The 18,871-nt window shown below is 41.9% G+C and overlaps 2 protein-coding genes across 4 annotated transcripts; one reads left to right on the top strand and one right to left on the bottom strand.

The window, feature by feature from the left end:
• The first annotated feature begins 212 nt into the window (after window positions 1-212).
• LOC123092249 (guanine nucleotide exchange factor SPIKE 1) lies at window positions 213-14,474 on the top strand. 3 transcript variants are annotated; one of them, XM_044513960.1, is made up of 31 exons: window positions 216-610; window positions 734-829; window positions 1,607-1,769; window positions 1,848-1,966; window positions 2,477-2,589; window positions 2,713-2,768; window positions 2,884-2,981; window positions 3,150-3,287; window positions 3,353-3,661; window positions 3,752-4,015; window positions 4,130-4,297; window positions 4,384-4,575; window positions 4,675-4,718; window positions 5,306-5,375; window positions 5,484-5,645; window positions 6,214-6,321; window positions 6,448-6,485; window positions 7,008-7,152; window positions 8,248-8,374; window positions 8,495-8,682; window positions 8,782-8,912; window positions 9,292-9,367; window positions 9,481-9,591; window positions 9,723-9,905; window positions 10,307-10,450; window positions 11,254-11,427; window positions 11,500-11,847; window positions 11,928-12,257; window positions 12,575-12,760; window positions 12,837-13,811; window positions 13,916-14,474. In XM_044513960.1, exons 2-31 carry the CDS (start codon window positions 743-745, stop codon window positions 14,168-14,170), a joined length of 5,502 nt encoding a protein of 1,833 aa, XP_044369895.1. In that variant the 5' UTR covers window positions 216-610; window positions 734-742; the 3' UTR covers window positions 14,171-14,474. The 3 variants fall into 3 exon arrangements, with proteins under 3 accessions (XP_044369893.1, XP_044369895.1, XP_044369894.1); XM_044513959.1 differs by having other exon boundaries at window positions 218-610; window positions 8,489-8,682; XM_044513958.1 differs by having other exon boundaries at window positions 213-610; window positions 8,489-8,682; window positions 11,254-11,847.
• Window positions 14,475-14,813: 339 nt separating this feature from the next.
• On the bottom strand, window positions 14,814-18,496 carry LOC123092250 (rhamnogalacturonan I rhamnosyltransferase 4). The gene is made up of 8 exons (XM_044513961.1): window positions 18,117-18,496; window positions 17,150-17,217; window positions 16,944-17,032; window positions 16,705-16,858; window positions 16,326-16,615; window positions 16,028-16,232; window positions 15,794-15,951; window positions 14,814-15,582 (listed from the first exon to the last, which is right to left on the bottom strand). The coding sequence occupies exons 1-8, from the start codon at window positions 18,385-18,387 to the stop codon at window positions 15,321-15,323; spliced, it is 1,497 nt and encodes a 498-aa protein (XP_044369896.1). The 5' UTR covers window positions 18,388-18,496; the 3' UTR covers window positions 14,814-15,320.
• Window positions 18,497-18,871: the final 375 nt, after the last annotated feature.

Here is an 18,871-nt window from a genome sequence, read left to right as displayed (position 1 = left end):
ACCCTTTTTACGACAGTACGAATAGTAAGCAACCCTCGCTGTGTGCCCCATGGCAGACACAACAGACAGTCTTGTGGTGTCATTCATTCACACTCTTGAGTCTTGACAGCGAAGCATCTCTGTTCTGCGGCACAGCCAGAGCAGCCGCAGCGCAAGCGGAGGCATATTTCTCGTCGAAAGATTTTTAAAAGCCCGAACAAATGCGCAGGTAGCAGCCAAACCAAATCTTTGTTTTTCTATTATTTCCCTTTTCCCCTCCCCTTTTTTTCCCACTAAGACCAAGACGAAACACTCATCCTCCCAACTCCACCTGCTTCGCTTCCTCTCCACTTCACCAAACCAAACCCTCGGGTGGGGGAGAGCGGAGCAGAGCACAGCGGAGCAGAGAGGAGATGGCGAGCGCAAGCAATGCGCAATGAGTGGCGGCACCCTCGCCTTCACCGCCCCTGCTTTTGCCTTCTACTAGCTGCTGCTCGGTGCCTCGGGTTGGCGCAGTGGGTGGGACTGGGAAGGGGATTCATTCCTTCGCGCCGCGCCTCTCGTCGGCCTCGCCTCCATCGCCCGGATCTGGGCCGCAGCGCCGAGATCCTGAGCTCCCTCCCTCTCTCCGGTACGGCGTTTTCTCGGGTTTTTACCGGGGTGTCCGTTGATGGTGATGTTTGTTGGCTAGTGCAGCCAGCGCTGCACGGATTTGTCCTGAATTGGTTTGCTGGTGGATTATCTGTCGGCTCAGGTGGCGGCCATGGATTCCCCGGCGGCCGGGGAAGGACAGCGGTTCAAGCGGATTCCAAGGCAGCCTTGTGGCCGGAACCTGGAGCTGGATCCACTGGTACGTCTCACTCCCTACCCCTGCGTGTTTCCTTGATTTGGTTGTGCCAATGCGGCTCTCTTGTATATCCCGTTTTGTCGAGTGTTGTGCTAGTGCATACAAGGTGGTACTACCTGGGAAGCCCCAGAGTTTGAAATGGCATTGAATTGAGTTTGAAATGGCATTGAATTGTGTGTGCTCCAGATCTCTCCGCATTCGTTGCTTAGGGTTTTGGGTTTCTTAACGTACGCATGCTTCAGTCAGAGGAGAGCTGAGGAGTTTAAACTGATGCTCTTGGTATTAGTGGTGAACTGCTGCTTGCTATGTGCTGCTCATGTCAAACCTGCATTGCAGGATATAGTTGTCTAATCTCCTTATTTCCAGGGTGCTTCTGTTGGGGTTTTCAACAGATAGCTAATCTTTTCTTATGCTTAGCCTCGCAACGCTATGTTGCTTTTTGGTTTGCTGCTATTTTGGGAATGAGCTCATTGAGTGGTCCATTTTGGATGTGTGCCCATATGTGGACAATGAGTTGAATTGTTCACTGTATTAGTAGACCACCAAGAATGGAACTACAGTACTTGACTACTACTATATGATCCATGGCTATACATTTTCCATCGTTCTCACGTATGGCATTCCATGATAGAGCTATGTCCTTAGTATTAATATTGCGCATCTTTAGTGGTTGATAATTCAGTTTGCTCCTTCGGGTTTCAATCAGGAAAAAGTAACAATTTCTGGCTGCAATTTTGAGAATTAAGGATGAAAAAGCTAAGCTTCTTTCTGTTTTTTCAGCTTAATGAGAATTTGGAACAGTGGCCACATCTAAATGAGCTAGTACAGTGTTATAACGCTGATTTTGTGAAAGATGACTTCAAATATGGACGCTATGAGAGTGTCGCGCCACCGTCCTTTCAGAATCAAATTTTTGAGGGACCTGATACCGACATAGAAACAGGTAATCCAACATCCTTGTGACTGGATTAGCTTCTTATACATGGTTTACTTAATATTTCATATATTTGCTTTGTCATAGAATTGCAGCTTTGCAACGCTAGGCATTCCAAGCCCGAGGAAACTACTGAGGATGATATGCCAAGCACTTCAGGGAGGCAAATATATGAAACTGAAGCATCTGCTTCATCTTCAAAAAAAGTAAGTGCATATTCACTAGAGTTCTGTTTTAGGTGGATTCTTACCATATGTTTTCTTTCTTGCCCCTCTAGTAGCAGACTAAATGCTAAACTAAGTTCTCTGCGGTTAACCCTAGTGTCTTGGTCCTCAACTCCTCATATTGGATAATAAAAACTATATTGTGAATTGCTCATACATGCATTTATCTTGTCCTTGTTTCAGCTACTACAATACTTTCCTGTTGAACTTTTGTTCATTTGTACCACTTGTGTCGATCCTTTATGCGTTCAGTCGACTAGTACTTTTTCACTTCGTTTTTTTTTACTTCCTGTGCGAAGTGCAAACAAGGTACATTCCACACAGTACTGTTGACATGAATATTTCTAGCAGAAGCAATTTAAGCTTTTGAGCAATTAAGCTGTGACCTTTCTTTGTTTAATCCATTTGACCAATTGTCAATAGCATATATGGTATGAGGTTTGTCATCTTGATGTCAGCATTAACGACATGTTGCCCTGCTTGTTTTTTCAGCATTGTACTCTCTCACCTTTACCGGCATATGAACCTGCATTTGATTGGGACAATGAGAGATCTTTAATATTTGGCCAACGCTTGCCAGAAAGTCTCCCTGCAACACACAGCAGGTTTGCTTTAAGCTGCACACTCAAGCATTACATCTCTTTGCTTTTGTTTGCACTTCTTACTCTGGGCAATCTTTGTTACTACTTACTGGTCACATGTTATAACTTGATCTCTACTGCTTGCAGTGGATTGAAGATAACAGTCAAGGTATTGTCTTTGTCATTCCAAACTGGATTAGTCGGTGAGCAAAACTATTATTTCTACGTGTTTGTTCAACACTTCTAAACTGCAATATGTTCTCATTATACTTCGCAGCATGATGACTGACCTACCTTTTGGTAATGTATCATGTGCAGAACCTTTTAGCGGTACAATCTGCTTGTACAACAGAGATAGGAGAGAAAAGCTATCGGAGGACTTCTACTTCCACATACTTCCAACAGAAATGCAAGATGTAAGGAGCAACGTTTATTACTCCGTTCGGGGCCAATATTTCTATCCTCCAAAATTTTGCTACTGATACCGGCAGATAGAAACAGTTGTAGCTTGTCAAATATACTGAAATTCCATATTAACATAATTTAAATCGCTGACCATTTTCATCCCTTTCGCATTTGACCAGGCTCATATATCTTTGGACCGTCGGGGTGTTTTCTCATTGGACACCCCTTCACCATCAATCTGCCTTCTGATCCAGCTAGAAAAGGCTGCTACTGAAGAAGGGGGAGTAACTCCTTCCATTTATTCCCGTAAAGAACCTGTAAGAAATAAATCTCCCTCCTTTAATCGCATGTTCCATTACTCTAATGCTCAGTTTTGTGACAGGTGCACTTGACTGAGAAAGAGAAGCAGAAGCTGCAAGTTTGGTCTCGAGTCATGCCATACAGAGAGCCATTTGCATGGGCAATGATTCCTCTGTTTGAAAACAACCATGCTGGTGGTGATGCTGCCTCTCCTAGCAGCCCTTTAGCACCAAGTATGTCAGGCTCAAGTTCTCAAGATAGCATTGTGGAGCCTATCTCCAAACTCACTTCAGATGGAAAACTCAACCATTATTCAAGTGGAAGTTCTGTTATTGTTGAGATATCAAACTTAAACAAAGTGAAGGAAAGCTACATGGAAGACTCCCTCCAAGTAAGCATTATAGCTGAACAAAGTCAGTTAATGTTGTTACTTCAGTGATTATTAACTAATTAATCATGCCAATTCTTGTGTCGCTTGTAGGATCCAAAACGAAAAGTACACAAACCAGTGAAAGGTGTGCTAAGGCTAGAGGTGGAAAAACTTCATAATGACCGTAATGAGGCGGATACCATTTCTGAAGGTGGGAGCATAACCAATGAATTGCATGATGCTGGCGAGCTCAATAATGGCAGACACAGCAGGAATAGCATTGATGGGATCCACAGTTCTCTGAATTCTAGTGCCATTGTCAAGAAAGATACACACCAGAATGGTCAAAGTTCCAATGGAGAGAATGGCAACAATGTAACTAGACGAGTTCCTCATCTACCTCTTGTGTTCAGTTTTCAATTTTGAAACTTATGTTGTAGGATTTCATGTCTTTTCTGTTCATATGAGATGCATTCTTTCTTGTTACAGTTTCAAGCTTTTGACTTTCGGATGATGGCTCGGAGTGAACCATTTTCACAACTTTTCCATTGCCTCTATGTGTACCCATTGACTGTTAGCTTGAGCCGCAAAAGAAATCTATTTGTAAGGGTAGAATTGAGGAAGGATGATTCTGACATACGTAAACTTCCGGTAGAGGTTTGTTCATGAAGTTATCATACCCCTTTTGCTCTGTTGGTGGTGTCTGTTCAATGTTCTAAGCGACTAGATATATGGGGTTTCAGGCTGTCCATCCAAGGGATCAAAATGCAACACTACAGAAGTGTGCTCATACCCAAATTTCTGTTGGCACAAGAATGTCTTGCTACCATGACGAAGTTAAGATCAGTCTGCCTGCTCTATTGACGCCCCAACATCATCTTCTGTTCACATTTTTCCATGTAGATCTCCAAATGAAACTTGAAGCCCCTAAACCAGTAGGCCTTCTGTTCCTTGTCAATTAGAACCCACTAATACAGTTGGTTCATCTCTTCATGTTTATTTTGCTGGTTTCTAACATGGTTGTGCTCCTTCAGGTGATTGTGGGATATGCTGCACTTCCACTGTCGACACACATTCAGTATGTATTAGATTGTCATCTTTATTTTTGTATACACGAAATGATTAAATGGAACTAGTCTGAGCCTGTCGCTTCATACGTGGGATCACATTCAAGTCAACGCGTTATGAATCATGATTTATTATCATCTTAACTTAACTCTGTTTATGTGACAGAAAGTGAATATATGAGCTAAGCTTTCTTGCTAAAACTTGTAAGGCGATCTTTTATAGTATTGTTTAACTCGTGAAGCTTTATTGCCACCTAGCTTGGCTAGCTAATTAACTAACCTTATTAAATTTAAAATTTACTCTTGTAACTTGTGCAACTAAGAAGTATGTAAACACCATGGTGCTTGTTCACTAGCAAGACTGCAAGTGCATACTGCTTACTGTACTTTCTAGCACAGTGTTTGGACATAACATATGAGTGTACTTCTGGGCACATAGCTTTTTCTTTCAATGTAATGTTGAAGGGCCATCTACTCAGTTCTACTTCTACCACAAGTTTCACGAGGAACTCTGAAGTGCTTGCAGTCTCTTAAATATTACCGTGAGTTGATGAGAATGAAATTGAATTTGATATGTAGCAATTTTTGAATCCAATAGGTTACTTTCGGATGTGTCTTTGCCAATTTTACGAGAGCTTGTTCCGCATTACCTGCAGGAAAGTGGAAAGGTTTGCTACTTGTCCTGTTTCCTTTTGCTGTTTTTCTACCGTGATTGCAGAATTATCCTCAAATGCATTTGCTGTAAATAGTACCTGAAAGTTGCAATACTTATACAGGAAAAAATGGACTACCTGGAGGATGGAAAAACTGTTTTCAGGCTGCGGTTAAGACTTTGCTCTTCGTTGTTTCCAGTTAATGAAAGAATAAGGGACTTTTTCGTTGAGTATGACCGTCACACACTACATACAAGTCCACCTTGGGGTTCTGAGCTTCTTGAGGTATCCTTTTACCGCTGAATGGCTTAGATTGGAGCTTCTGATGTTAGTTTCTTTCATGATCCCTCCCCTGCTGAATGGCTTTGATAATAATATACCTTTGAGTTATGCCTGGATGATACCTATTGGAATATGTAAAAAGATGGAAAAAGTTGTGCAGTATTTGTTATGTTCTGCATGTCTAATTAGATATGGAATATGGCCAAGTTCTAGAGCATAGAGGAAATTATATGTGTTGAAGTGTATATGTGGATTGCCTAGCCCTTTCCATCAGTTCGGACTTTTGGTTGCGTTGGCTAGTGCATGAATCTTAACATGGTATCATGGCCTAAGGTCTTGTGTTCAAGTCCTGGCTTTCGCAATTTAGGGTGTTGAAGTGTATATGTGGATTGCCTAGCCCTTTCCATCATTCGGACTTTTGGTTGCGTTGGCTAGTGCATGAAGCTTAAAAATCTGCACTGTGTATTTCAATATTTGTTTGTGGCATTTTGCACAAATTTACATTGTGTTGGTACTTGCACCATATACCGACGATACATATGTCTAACCTTATTTTTTGGGGGGGTTGCAGGCAATAAATAGTTTAAAGAATGTTGAATCTACTGCATTGTTACAATTTCTTCAACCAATACTCAATATGCTGCTACACCTTATTGGCGATGGTGGTGAAACCCTTCAGGTTGTTACTTTGCTTATTATGTTTCCATTCTGCATAACGTTTTGACTGAACTACATTTCTTGCCGAGTGTTTATCTTGATGATATTACACATTAGTTTTGACCCTATAGATTTATTTTTCTTGCAGGTTGCTGCATTTCGAGCCATGGTTAATATTCTAACCCGGTAATTCCCTGTTTTACTGTTTGGTTTATCCTCATCCCTCTGATATTTGTGTGCAGCTGTGCGCCAGTTTCTTTCAAGAGCTCTAGCATTCCATGTTCGTCCAACTTCTCAAAATCCTAATTTCAAACATTTAGACGGCCTATCGTTTGCTGGAGGAAAAAATAAAAGAATATTTGGATGGCATTTTCTTCTCATGTGTCATGAAGTCTGATTCTCTTAGTTTGTGCTCACTAAAGTGGTGCTGCATTTTGAGCGAAGTATAAACTGTTAAGTTTTATCTTATGGGAGCACTTGCTGATTGCACTTGCATATGTTGCAGCACAACAAAATCTTTGTAATATTTGTCTTTAGAGGCCCTATCACACAAGATCTTTGCGCTCCTCTCATCTTTAGCAAAATCTGAATGTCTGGCTTTAATTCTTTAAAAAAATATTTTACGATTACCTCTAAGTAGAATTATTCATTCAGGAGTCATGACCATGTACCTCAAATTGTGTTAAAGTGGATGCATTTCTATCGCAGGGTGCAACAGGAATCATCTGATGGAGCTGAGAGAAATAAGTTTCTCGTTAATTATGTTGATTTTGCTTTTGACGACTTCGGTGATCGGCAGACACCTGTATACCCTGGTTTGTCTACTGTTTGGGGAAGTCTAGCTCGAAGTAAGGTTAGTATGGATTTCTTCTCTCTGCTTGAAGTAATGAAATTTGAATTCGTTCTACTTGATTTCATGCCGTGTTTAAATTTTTATGTATGAACCTGTTAATGCATGGGGGTAAACATACATTGACAACATGAGGTAAAATGGTGCTAGGTTACTGGGGTAAACATCTGTCTGAATGAGGGTGACGATTTGGTGAGGACTATACCTAGAATAGTCAGCCAAATGCGCAGGACTTAGAGACTAGGTTAGAGTTCTTTGTTAATTGTTATTCATCTTATGATAATTCCCTTATATAGCCATCCGCCTAACAAGGATATCTAGTGCAACCAATAAACTGGAGACGATCATATCAAGGGGAGTGCATGGCAGGACGTAGAGAGACTGATAGATTTCTTTGTTGTTTACGATGTGAAGGATGATAACACTTATATACCTGTCCGCCTAACAAGGACATCTAGTGCAGCCAAAAGCTGAAGACACCATCATATTCACTGACAAATATGCATCTAACAAATTATAGGATATGCATGCTGCTGATTCTCTGGCTGGCTGCTACCCCTCCCCCGCGCGTAGACACCCGACGCTCGTGGTTGTCTGCATGAACTGAACCATAGTCATGCCAGAATCATATAAGCCGCAACAATGACGTTTCCAACTCTGGTTGCTGCTGAGACGTCCTAATGCCTGAATTATGTCCTTGATGCCACTGGCCGCTAGCACTGTTTACTGCCACACTGCTCTCAGGTGTCAAAACGTGATACCATGTAATTGTACTTAAACATGGCATTGATTTTACTGTGCAAAGGAACGGAAACAAGATTCTGTCGTTGGAAGTGTTGCACTGTTGATGATACACATCACCTGCACCAATAATAAGTATTTGCATCAGCGACTAGTTAATATAACGGACTTGATTATTAACCTTTTGCTTTTACTGTTATTTGCAACTCAATATATCCTTTTTAATGGTTATTTTCTTATACTTTTCTGCTTATTTTGTGTACTTCAATTGTGTCTGTTCATTCAATCTGCTTACTTTTAACAGAGATGCATCTTTCTGCTGCTCTGCTTCACCATTGTACACTTTTGTCATTTTAGGCTAAAGGTTATAGAGTTGGACCTGTCTATGATGATGTGTTGGCAATGGCTTGGTTTTTTCTGGAGCTTATTGTAAAATCAATGGGATTGGAACAAAGTCGTCTCTTCTACCACAATCTTCCACTTGGTAGGACCAACTAGCGAGCACTTGTAGCTGCAGTCATTAGTATATCAGTATCAATACATAAATATTTAATTAGACTACGTAATATGGTCCTAATTGTTTGCTGCCATGTGCTAGGTGAAGATGTCCCACCGCTGCAGTTGAAAGAAGGAGTCTTCAGATGCATCATGCAGCTATTTGATTGCCTTCTAACTGAGGTTCATGAACGCTGTAAAAAGGGTTTAAACTTGGCGAAGCGCTTGAACAGCACTCTTGCTTTCTTCTGTTACGATCTTTTATCAATCATTGAGCCACGCCAAGTTTTTGAGCTGGTAATGCTGGAAATCACATTTAAGTTTGTCCCTCCCTTTGCTCGTGAGGAGCTTCATTCCAAATACTGATATGCATAACTATGCATTTGTGTTCTTCAGGTTTCACTGTATATGGACAAGTTTGCAGGGGTTTGCCAGTCAGTCCTCCATGATTGCAAATTGACATTCCTGCAAATAATATGTGATCATGATCTTTTTGTTGAGATGCCTGGTCGGGATCCCACTGATAGGTAGGTCCCACTCTAAATTCGTGGATTACCAAGCTAGGGAACTATAAATATTCCAGTTTGCCAAAACTGTTTTAATAGACCAACAATGTCGTTCAGAGCCTTTGGTCTCCTAATACTCTTCTTACTCCCAAGTTCTTTTAACTACCAAGGCATTTTTTTTTACTTTCTCCATAAATATAATGGCATGATGATTTTATACCTTTTGTGTCCTCTAGTCCTTACAATGATTACACTCTGTTTTACTTATACATTACCAATCCTGGTTTATTCTTTGCTTCGATGTTAGAATAATATTATGTGCAAATATCCTCTTGAAATTCCAATCAAAACACTTTTTATATTTTCTGATGATTTTTTTACCATGATATCCCCTTTGCAGGAATTATCTCTCGTCGGTTCTTATTCAAGAGATCTTTCTCACCCTTGACCATGATGATTTGTCACAGCGAGCGAAAGTAAGCATCTCAATTGAGATCGAAGTACTTTGGTCAATTGGTCTACATCTCAATGCATTACTTCGCCATCTCACATATGATGGTAACTCATTCTTGTTTTATCATTATTGTAGGCGGCTCGTATTTTAGTTGTTCTTATATGCAAGCATGAATTTGACGCACGATATCAAAAAAGTGAAGACAAGCTGTACATTGCTCAGCTGTATTTTCCTCTTATAGGACAGGTTTGAGATATTCACATCACAATTAACTTCCTTGAAATGAATATCAATAATCAGAACTCTGTTTCTCTGCAAGGTTTGGCATACACACGGTTCTTCTTACAGTTTCTTTTCCTGTGAAAAACACCTTGCAGATTCTGGATGAGATGCCTGTGTTCTATAACCTAAATGCCATTGAAAAACGTGAAGTGCTAGTGGTCATTTTGCAAATCATAAGGAACTTGGATGACACAACTCTTATAAAAGCATGGCAACAGAGCATTGCTAGAACCAGATTGTTCTTCAAGCTACTGGAAGAATGTATAACCCATTTTGAGGTTCGTACAACCCTTTTTTATTTAGAATGTTGAAGTTTTTGTCATTGTTATCAACTTCTGTGACTGAGTGTGACGTTTCTACACTTCAATTATAATTCTGCTAGTAAAATCTCAGTGCACAAAAGATTTTTGACGGGGTGTACAATTTGTTCGATGATTTGCAAAGTACTCTTGGGTGACTTGTCGGAGTGGTATCTGAATGACTGAATCCAACTTTTTCTTGCGTTCCTGTTGCATGTTTTGACTTATTCCAACTTAGACAAACACACTCTTCTTTTAACTGGTGGCACTATTGCATGACAGGGTTCTGAATCTTCTTTGTTACCATAAAACCACGTTGATTCACAATAGTTTATTGATTTATTCAGAACTTAACTAAATCTCCCGAATTCTCTCTGCAGCATAACAGAACAGGGGACAGCTTGCTACTAGGTTCTAGTTCTCGGAGCCCTGATGCTGAGCGCCCTGCGTCCCCCAAGTATTCTGATCGGTTATCCCCATCAGTTAATGCATATTTGTCTGAGGCTTCGCGCCATGAAATAAGGGTATGGTGCCAAATTATTTATAGGAGCCTAATTTTCCAGCAGTAGTACTTCTACCTGTACTTTTCACAGGGTGAATAGTTTGAGTATGAATAAGCTCTGACATGCATGAACTTGAATCATGTTGGCTTTCTTGGTATGTCGCAGTTTAGGGTAGGTTGGATACACCTTGGGTAGGTTTGTATAGCATGCACTGGACCAGGTTTCAATAGCTTGTCAGCATTGTTGGTTACTGTTTCTTTTTGGCAAAGTTAAGATGCTATTGGAGAGAATGTGGACAGTAGACATCCTTACAAGAAACTGATTGGACTTGGCTTGTGTTATATTCCAAACAGAACATTAAGTATGGTTCATGTATATCAGTTTATGAAATGCGCATCATTATGAAGTATAAATAAAACATTAGTGAGTAAAGGGTTATATTCTCGACTATGTTACCATGTGGCTAGCAAGACTGATTAATCAGCCAAGTCTTTCTCACTACACTGGTGCTATACTTTCAGCTTTGGCCATTACTTTTTTTTGGCATGGTTTTTTAATGCCCCTAGGATCACATAACTCTTCAGAAGATGCCAACTGACTAAGTTTATTATCTGGCCCTGAAGGAGTAGTTTACTTGAGTGTCAGAATAAGGCTCGACTTCCACTAATATCTACTGAGCCTGCAGTGGTGGAGTTGAGCCTGTTTCATGCTGGAGAATGATTTTATTTACTTGTTCTGAACACACATACACTTTGTAGGAGATGTGATGAAAAATTATCATGAGAAAATTGTTAGTTATTTGTCATGACTGCTATTTAATACAGCCCCAGGGAACACCAGAAAATGGGTACATGTGGAACAGGATTAGTCCTCAGCTAAGTTCCCCAAATCAACCCTATTCATTGAGGGAAGCACTTGCGCAAGCGCAATCTTCAAGAATAGGATCAACAGCCAGGGCATTGAGAGAGTCCCTACATCCAATACTGAGACAAAAGTTGGTAAGTATTACATTCCCATGTGAATCTTGTGGTGATTTAAACTTTCTTCAGTCTGACATTAAATTCCTACAGGAACTCTGGGAAGAAAATCTTAGTACTGCTGTGAGCCTTGAAGTCTTGGGAATAATTGATAAGTTTTCAGTTGCTGCAGCTTCTCGAAGCATCTCGACTGACTATGCTAAGCTAGATTGTGTAACATCTATCTTGATGGGTCTTTTATCTAGGAGCCAGCCCTTGACTTTTTGGAAAGCTTTCCTTCCTGTGGTCTATAATATATTTAGTCTCCATGGTGCAACACTGATGGCAAGGGAGAATGACCGCTTCTTGAAGCAAATTGCTTTTCATCTTTTGCGACTTGCTGTATTCCGAAATGATTCTGTTAGAAAAAGGGCCGTTCTTGGGTTGCAGATCCTTGTTAGGGTAAGCTGCTTGCTGAATTTGAGTTCTATAAAATCATGAAACGAATTGTCCTGATACAGATGTTTTGTTTGTGCTTATAGAACTCATTCAACTATTTCAAGAGCACCACAAGGCTGAGGGTCATGTTGACTATTACTTTGTCAGAACTGCTATCTGATGTGCAAGTAACTCAGATGAAATCCGATGGATCTCTTGAAGAAAGTGGTGAAGCTCGGCGTCTTAGGAAATCACTGGAGGAAATGGCTGATGTAAGGAGTAAGGATCAGTTGAATGATTGTGGCCTTCCTGTTACTGCACTGGAAGTGGCTGCTGAAGGTTCCACAGACAATAGGTGGTCTTGGGTAGAGGTTAAGCATCTATCAAAGTGTCTAGTCCAGGCCCTTGATGCTGGCCTTGAACACGCCCTTTTGGTAAGCAAGTTTGGCAAAATAATCATTACTGTGCTATCCATAAAAGTGATGTACTACCTCCGATCCAAAATAAGCGCCCCAGTTTTGAATTGGGGTTAGTTCAAAACTGCGACACTTATTTTGGATCGGAAGGAGTAGCATATATCGCGCTAAAATGGGGATGGCTGACTGAAGAAAATTACCATTTATTCATGTCATCTGGACAACTGAAACACTTCTAATATGTGATTATACTTTTAGTGATGTCATTTTTATGCATCTGATTTTTTTGATTAAGTATTGAGCACTGAACCTGTAAATTTTAATGTTCTTTTCAGGGTTCTGTGATGAGTGTGGACAGGTGTGCAGCTGCTGAGGGTTTCTATAAGCTAGCATTGGCCTATGCCCCTGTTCCGGATCTTCACATTATGTGGTTACTGCACCTTTGTGATGCGCACCAGGAGATGCAGTCATGGGCTGAGGCCGCGCAGTGTGCAGTTGCTGTAGCTGGTGTGATCATGCAGGTTGTAATGTTAACTTCTGTTCTTCTATTCCTGTAACTTCTCTATGGAGTTTTATGACCTTCGAACCCTTCCACAGGCACTTGTTGGAAGGAACGATGCTGTGTGGAGCAAGGAGCATGTTGCCTCCCTCTGTAGGATTTGCCCTATTGTGGGCACTGATATAGGTGCAGAAGTTGCTGCAGCAGAAGTTGAAGGATATGGTGCATCGAAGCTTACTGTGGATTCAGCCGTCAAGTATCTTCAACTTGCGAACAAACTCTTCGCACAAGCTGAACTTTACCACTTCTCTGCCAGTATCCAGGAACTTATCATTCCTGTGTACAAAAGCAGAAGGTCTTATGGGCAGCTGGCTAAATGTCACACGTCACTCACAAGCATATATGAGTCAATTCTTGAACAGGAGGCTAGCCCTATCCCATTCATTGATGCTACCTACTACAGAGTTGGATTCTATGGGGAACGATTTGGCAAGCTCAATAAAAGGGAGTATGTGTTTAGGGAGCCGCGGGATGTTCGTCTGGGTGACATTATGGAGAAGCTTAGTCATACCTATGAGGCCAAGATGGATGTGAATCACACGTTACATATCATTCCTGACTCAAGGCAAGTCAATGCTGATGAGCTGCAACCTGGTATATGCTATCTACAAATAACTGCCGTTGATCCTGTAATGGAGGACGAGGACTTGGAGAGCAGGAGGGAAAGGATTTTCTCTTTATCCACTGGTTCTGTTCGTGCACGTGTGTTTGACCGTTTCCTTTTCGACACACCATTCACAAAGAACGGAAAAACGCAAGGTGGCCTAGAAGATCAATGGAAGAGACGCACAGTGCTCCAGACAGAGGGTTCCTTTCCTGCTCTGGTAAATCGTCTGGTGGTGATAAAATCTGAATCTCTAGAGTTTTCACCTGTGGAGAATGCTATTGGAATGATTGAAACAAGGACAGCTGCATTGAGAAATGAACTAGAAGAACCACGGAGCTCTGAAGGTGATCAACTACCAAGACTCCAAAGCCTGCAAAGGATACTCCAAGGAAGTGTGGCTGTTCAGGTAAGGGCTGTGATTCTGCATCTCTGTGCAATATGAACCAGTTTAACTTTGTTTGCTCCTCTATTTCTTTGTATTGCTCATTTCCTCAAAATGTTGTGATGCAGGTCAACAGTGGTGTATTAAGTGTGTGCACTGCTTTCTTATCTGGCGAGCCTGCAACCAGGCTCCGGTCTCAAGAACTGCAACAGCTGATAGCTGCATTGCTTGAATTCATGGCTGTCTGCAAGCGTGCAATCCGTGTGCATTTTAGATTGATAGGGGAAGAAGACCAGGAGTTCCACACGCAACTTGTCAATGGGTTTCAGTCTCTTACTGCTGAGCTTTCTCACTATATTCCTGCCATACTTTCGGAGCTATGACTGTAGCAAGGTGGCAGGCAGTTAGGTAGCATGTGAATGGTTGGTTGATTTTTCAGTTGGGGATCTGGTCCAAATGTTCATATTTCGAGTAGCTTTGGTTGTATAGTTTGAGAACTAACCGGGGTATTTGCATTTCTGCTGTGTCACGATTTTGGGGTGTAAAGTATATGCAACTTCTTAGTGTGATGTACCTGGATCATCGTGCTTGTTTGTGGTTTGCTGACAGTGATAGCAACTTAGCTAGTAGCTGTTGGAGCCACGCATTACTATTACTATTATTATCATTATCATTATTATTGTTTTATTGTCGTTATCGGGTGTGATGACACACACTGCAAATGAGCCGCTGGAATGAAAGTGTTTCTTCGAAAGCACGAGCTATTAAAATTATTCATTTAGAGAAGTACGCTTTCAGTTACAGTACACAAGATGGTTTTGCCTTTGTGCTCGTGCCCTTATTTACAAAACAAGTGGAATGCTTGTGGTATCAGATATTAAGATCGTGGCTACCAGGCGATACACTAAAAATCTCCCTCAAGTTATCAGTATGGTGTGCGGCACCTGTGTAGTACGTCTACAAAACATGCATGCCCCAGTGTCATACAAGCTCAATGCCTTGCATCGGCATGCCAGTCATTCGCACTTACAAAAAGGATGCAGTGCATTTTCCATTCGAGGAGTTCGACAAGGTTTATGTACATCAAAAGCAAGTGCTGCAATCTAACACTACAACATAGCATCTGGTGCGACCCAAGAGAAGTTAGATCTACATTACAGTTCACTCACATGTTGCAGTTACAGCTGAGTAAGGCCGCACCATCAGATATCCTGAAGAACTGGGAAACCCTCATCAAGCCTCTGGGTGGCATAGCTCCTTCACCCCCCATGTGGATCATCCAATCCAGAAGAATACTCTGCTAAGCTATAGGTTGCTCATGAACAGCAGTGTTACAACTTCATGAGTGGAGGCTCGGCGAAAAAATATGAGCATGTCTTAGGTACATGAGGTGGCTGCTGAAGCTTGTTATGCCACTACTGCAGTCAGCTGATCAGGTTACTAGGATGGGCATCTAGATGTAGCTGTCAAACCATGTTACCGTGTTTAACTTCAGCCTTCTGTACCGATCAATCGGGCACCCAAGTGTAGTGTTTATGTCTCTGTATGTTTTAGCTTTTCCCTTCTCTTTCTAGCAGGCCCAAGACACTCATAAGGATTTGCATAGAAGTAGTCTTCTTCCTTAGGTTGCCCTGCGATGACTTTTCTTCTCGTGGGCTGGCTCATTCGGCCCTCATGTAGCTCCTTGACAGCAGCACAGAATTCATTCCATGACAGCTCCTGGTCTTCAAAAAGATCTATAAGCTCAACCAGCTTCTTCCTATCAAGCTGTATAGTCCTGTGGAAGCCCATAAACCTGCATTTGCAACATATACACCTCTCAGTTAACCTAGGGGTGTTCATTTTACTTTTGCTCACTATAGCCGCGATTCTTCAAAGCAAACATCTACACCCACAAGATAGCTGTACACTAGACTTCCCACCCAGCTAATCATATCATAATAACACATACACATGGTGGCAAGAAGAAAATATGCTCATATTAGGAAGGTCAGAAATAGACATGCCTGCGGTGTCCTTCCACAACTTTAGCCATGTTTCCATCATTACTGGGAATAAAGACATCACTCGCGACAGAAACAAGATAGTCCAGGGCTGCCATTTGAGTCGAGTGTTTTTGGAAGAGGTGCAGCTCATCTTCAGATAAAAGCATCTCCTTACGCACCTATAGTTTGAATATCAGATAAGCATCATTTTAATGTTAGCAAGAAATCCTGGATGTTAAATTATGATCTGCTTACGATGTTAGGGAACTCTGCCTTTAATGCAGCTAATCTTTTTTCACCACCATAGATTTCACCAGAGGCAATATATATCCTAGTGTCCCTGGGGAAACCAAGAGCTTTGAGCACTAATGTTGTTTCCCCAGGTGTAAGCGGGCAGAGTCCCTCGAGCCTTTTCTTCTCAGAGTCTATTTCCTTTTCTTTCCACCAGGGATATGCATACCTGAGGTCCAAAGAACAGACAAAAATGAACATTCAATACAAAGGATGGGAGGAGAAAGAATGGTTAACTGAAAAGCTGTATCGCCGAAGGAACCTCATTCTCGTGAGCTCTGCTGTTTCTTGACCAGAACATCCATGTGTACAGCCAGAGAAGGCGAGCATATCCATCTCATATCTCAGATGAAGCACAACAAAAGATCCAGTTTTCCTGAGACTCGATATCATCTTGTTGCCTAGGGCCTCAATGGATGGTGTAAATCTTAATGCATTGTAGTTAACATGGCAGCGAAGCTTTTGGAGCTTCAGAGGAAGGCCATTGTTTGCAAGGCGAGAATCTGTCCTGCTAAAACGTATAACCTTGTGCTTTCTTACAAGAGGCAAGATCTGGAAGGAAGACAGCTCTGACAGTAAGAATCAAGCAGAGGATAGAACAGAAGTATAAATCTATCTCTTGGAGGAAGATTACTTCTAACCTGTCTCAAATAGTATTTCTCACTAGACCAGCTGACTGGTTGCATTGATAATGGAACTTTCCCATTAAACTTATGTGGGAGTTCTCTGATAACCTTCACCTCATCTCTTAAAGAATAGATGAAATGATCCACATCAAATATATCTCCAAAATCACTGCAAAGTACAAATAAATCGAGTCAGCAATTGCAAGTTCTAACTGCATAATCAAGCACCGAAAGGAAGTGTGAGAACCACACACCTAGGATCAGCCCAGAAGGATTGCTTATCAAGTTCAGGTACCACCATGGTCAGATTCAAATAGCGTGCTACAGTTACCATGTCACATATCTGCACAAGAGAAGCTTTCATGGAGCATTAGCACAGGGTAGTTGGACGCTATAGCTGTAGATGAAAGCTAACATTTCAGTAACACAAGACCAGGAGAGTTCGCATTTCAGTACTAACCGCAGCTCGCATTTGGTTCAGACCGCCATTGCATGAAATAAGAAGATAACCGTTACTTCGGTAAGATCCTGCAGGAGAGAAAGAAAGGTTTACTCCGCCTGAACTTATCATTGCGCCAGAGTAAACAGTTGTGCTATTATCAACACCACTACCAGTTGATGCTGCATAGATGTCAAAATCAAACTACACAGTAGGCTCAGGTAAAGATGAGGAAACTGTATTCTTGAGCAATAAAATTTACTGCAAAGGGAGCTACAAACAGTTTCTGTTGGATGTATCACTAACATGGTGATTAGAACCTCACTGTGTGACAGAGAAAAACTGCCACGTTGCCGAAACAGAAAGTTTTTTCCCCTTAAAATACCAATTATCTCCATGTCTACAACAGATATTAGACCTAGCATTCCTAAGCAAACGACACAAATGCACCTTGTCAACAAGCCAAAACACAAATTAAGACCCCCACTTTCTGTCATAAGGACTCGCATCACAGGACCAAAGCGACCCCAACTCACCAACTAACTGGAAACAGCATAAGACAACACCAAAACAATCAATTATTCTCTAGCCCGTCTCCGTCACAAGAGCCCATCGAAATCCATTTTTGACCAACCCACCAAATCAGCATTGAAAACAAAAGGAACCAAGACATGCACTAATTAAGAGAAATCATGCAACTATGAACTCACAACTTCTGCAATCATGAATTTCCGAACATCCCAATGGCATCAGATTAACGATCTACACCAAGAATGACTCAAATTGGCTGGGCTCGTTCGTTCGATTCCCGGTAAACGATTCGATCCTATCTAACGAATGCTGTCAGCAACCACATTTGGACTGCCGCTACTGAGATAGCGATCCCCTCAACGAAGGAGGACTAGAGTAGGTAGGACCAGATTCCAAGAACCCAACCCGGAACAAAGAATCGCCGAACGGCGAGATCAAGAAGACAAGAACCACTTACTCCTGGTAGGTAGAGCTGGGGGCGCAAGGTCCCCTACATCGTCGGAGGCGACGGCGGTTACGGCGGAGGCGGTTGCAGAGGTATTGCGGTTCCCTATGCAGGACGGCCGGGCGGCGCGGAGCGGCGAGAGGGGAAGACCAAAGAAGGTGGAGAGCTGGAGGAGCGCCGTCCAGAGCACTATGCTGGAGGCGACCCGCACCGCCCAGCGCAACAAACCAACACCGCCTATGCGGCGGCGGATCACCGGAAGCGAGGCCTTTCGCTTGGCCATAGGGGCTCCCGACTCCTCTGGTCACTAACTAGTGGTCGTGTATACGAGCGGAGGACGGCCAGGAGCGTTCGTTGTTCTGCCACAGACTGGGTTTAACTGCAGGGTGGGTGTGATTGGTAATCACTACTGTAGGGATTAAAAGCATCTCCGGCAAGAGCCTCTATTCTAGGCCTACTTAAAACAAAACCGACTATTTTAGACCAAAGGCTGAATAGAGATTACTCAAAATTCACCAACAATAAAAATGTAAATGCCTGGTTACACTCATCTCTATGACCGCACGCACACACGAACATCCGACCCTTATAAACCTCCAAGAGATTGGGACGACAGATATTTAAGATAATAAAGTTGTTACAAACGCTTTGTAGTTTACATGCACACTATATCAGTATGAGAGAGTAACGCAGAAAATATTGAAATAAATCAAGAAAAATGGGACAAGCCGTGCCAAGTCTAAAACTATAATCGGATGGATAGATTC

This window comes from Triticum aestivum, chromosome 4B, assembly GCF_018294505.1.
Source record: "Triticum aestivum cultivar Chinese Spring chromosome 4B, IWGSC CS RefSeq v2.1, whole genome shotgun sequence".
NCBI lineage: Eukaryota > Viridiplantae > Streptophyta > Magnoliopsida > Poales > Poaceae > Triticum > Triticum aestivum.
The sequence above is the reverse complement of the archived record's forward strand: the minus strand, read 5'-3'. Positions and strand labels throughout refer to the sequence as shown.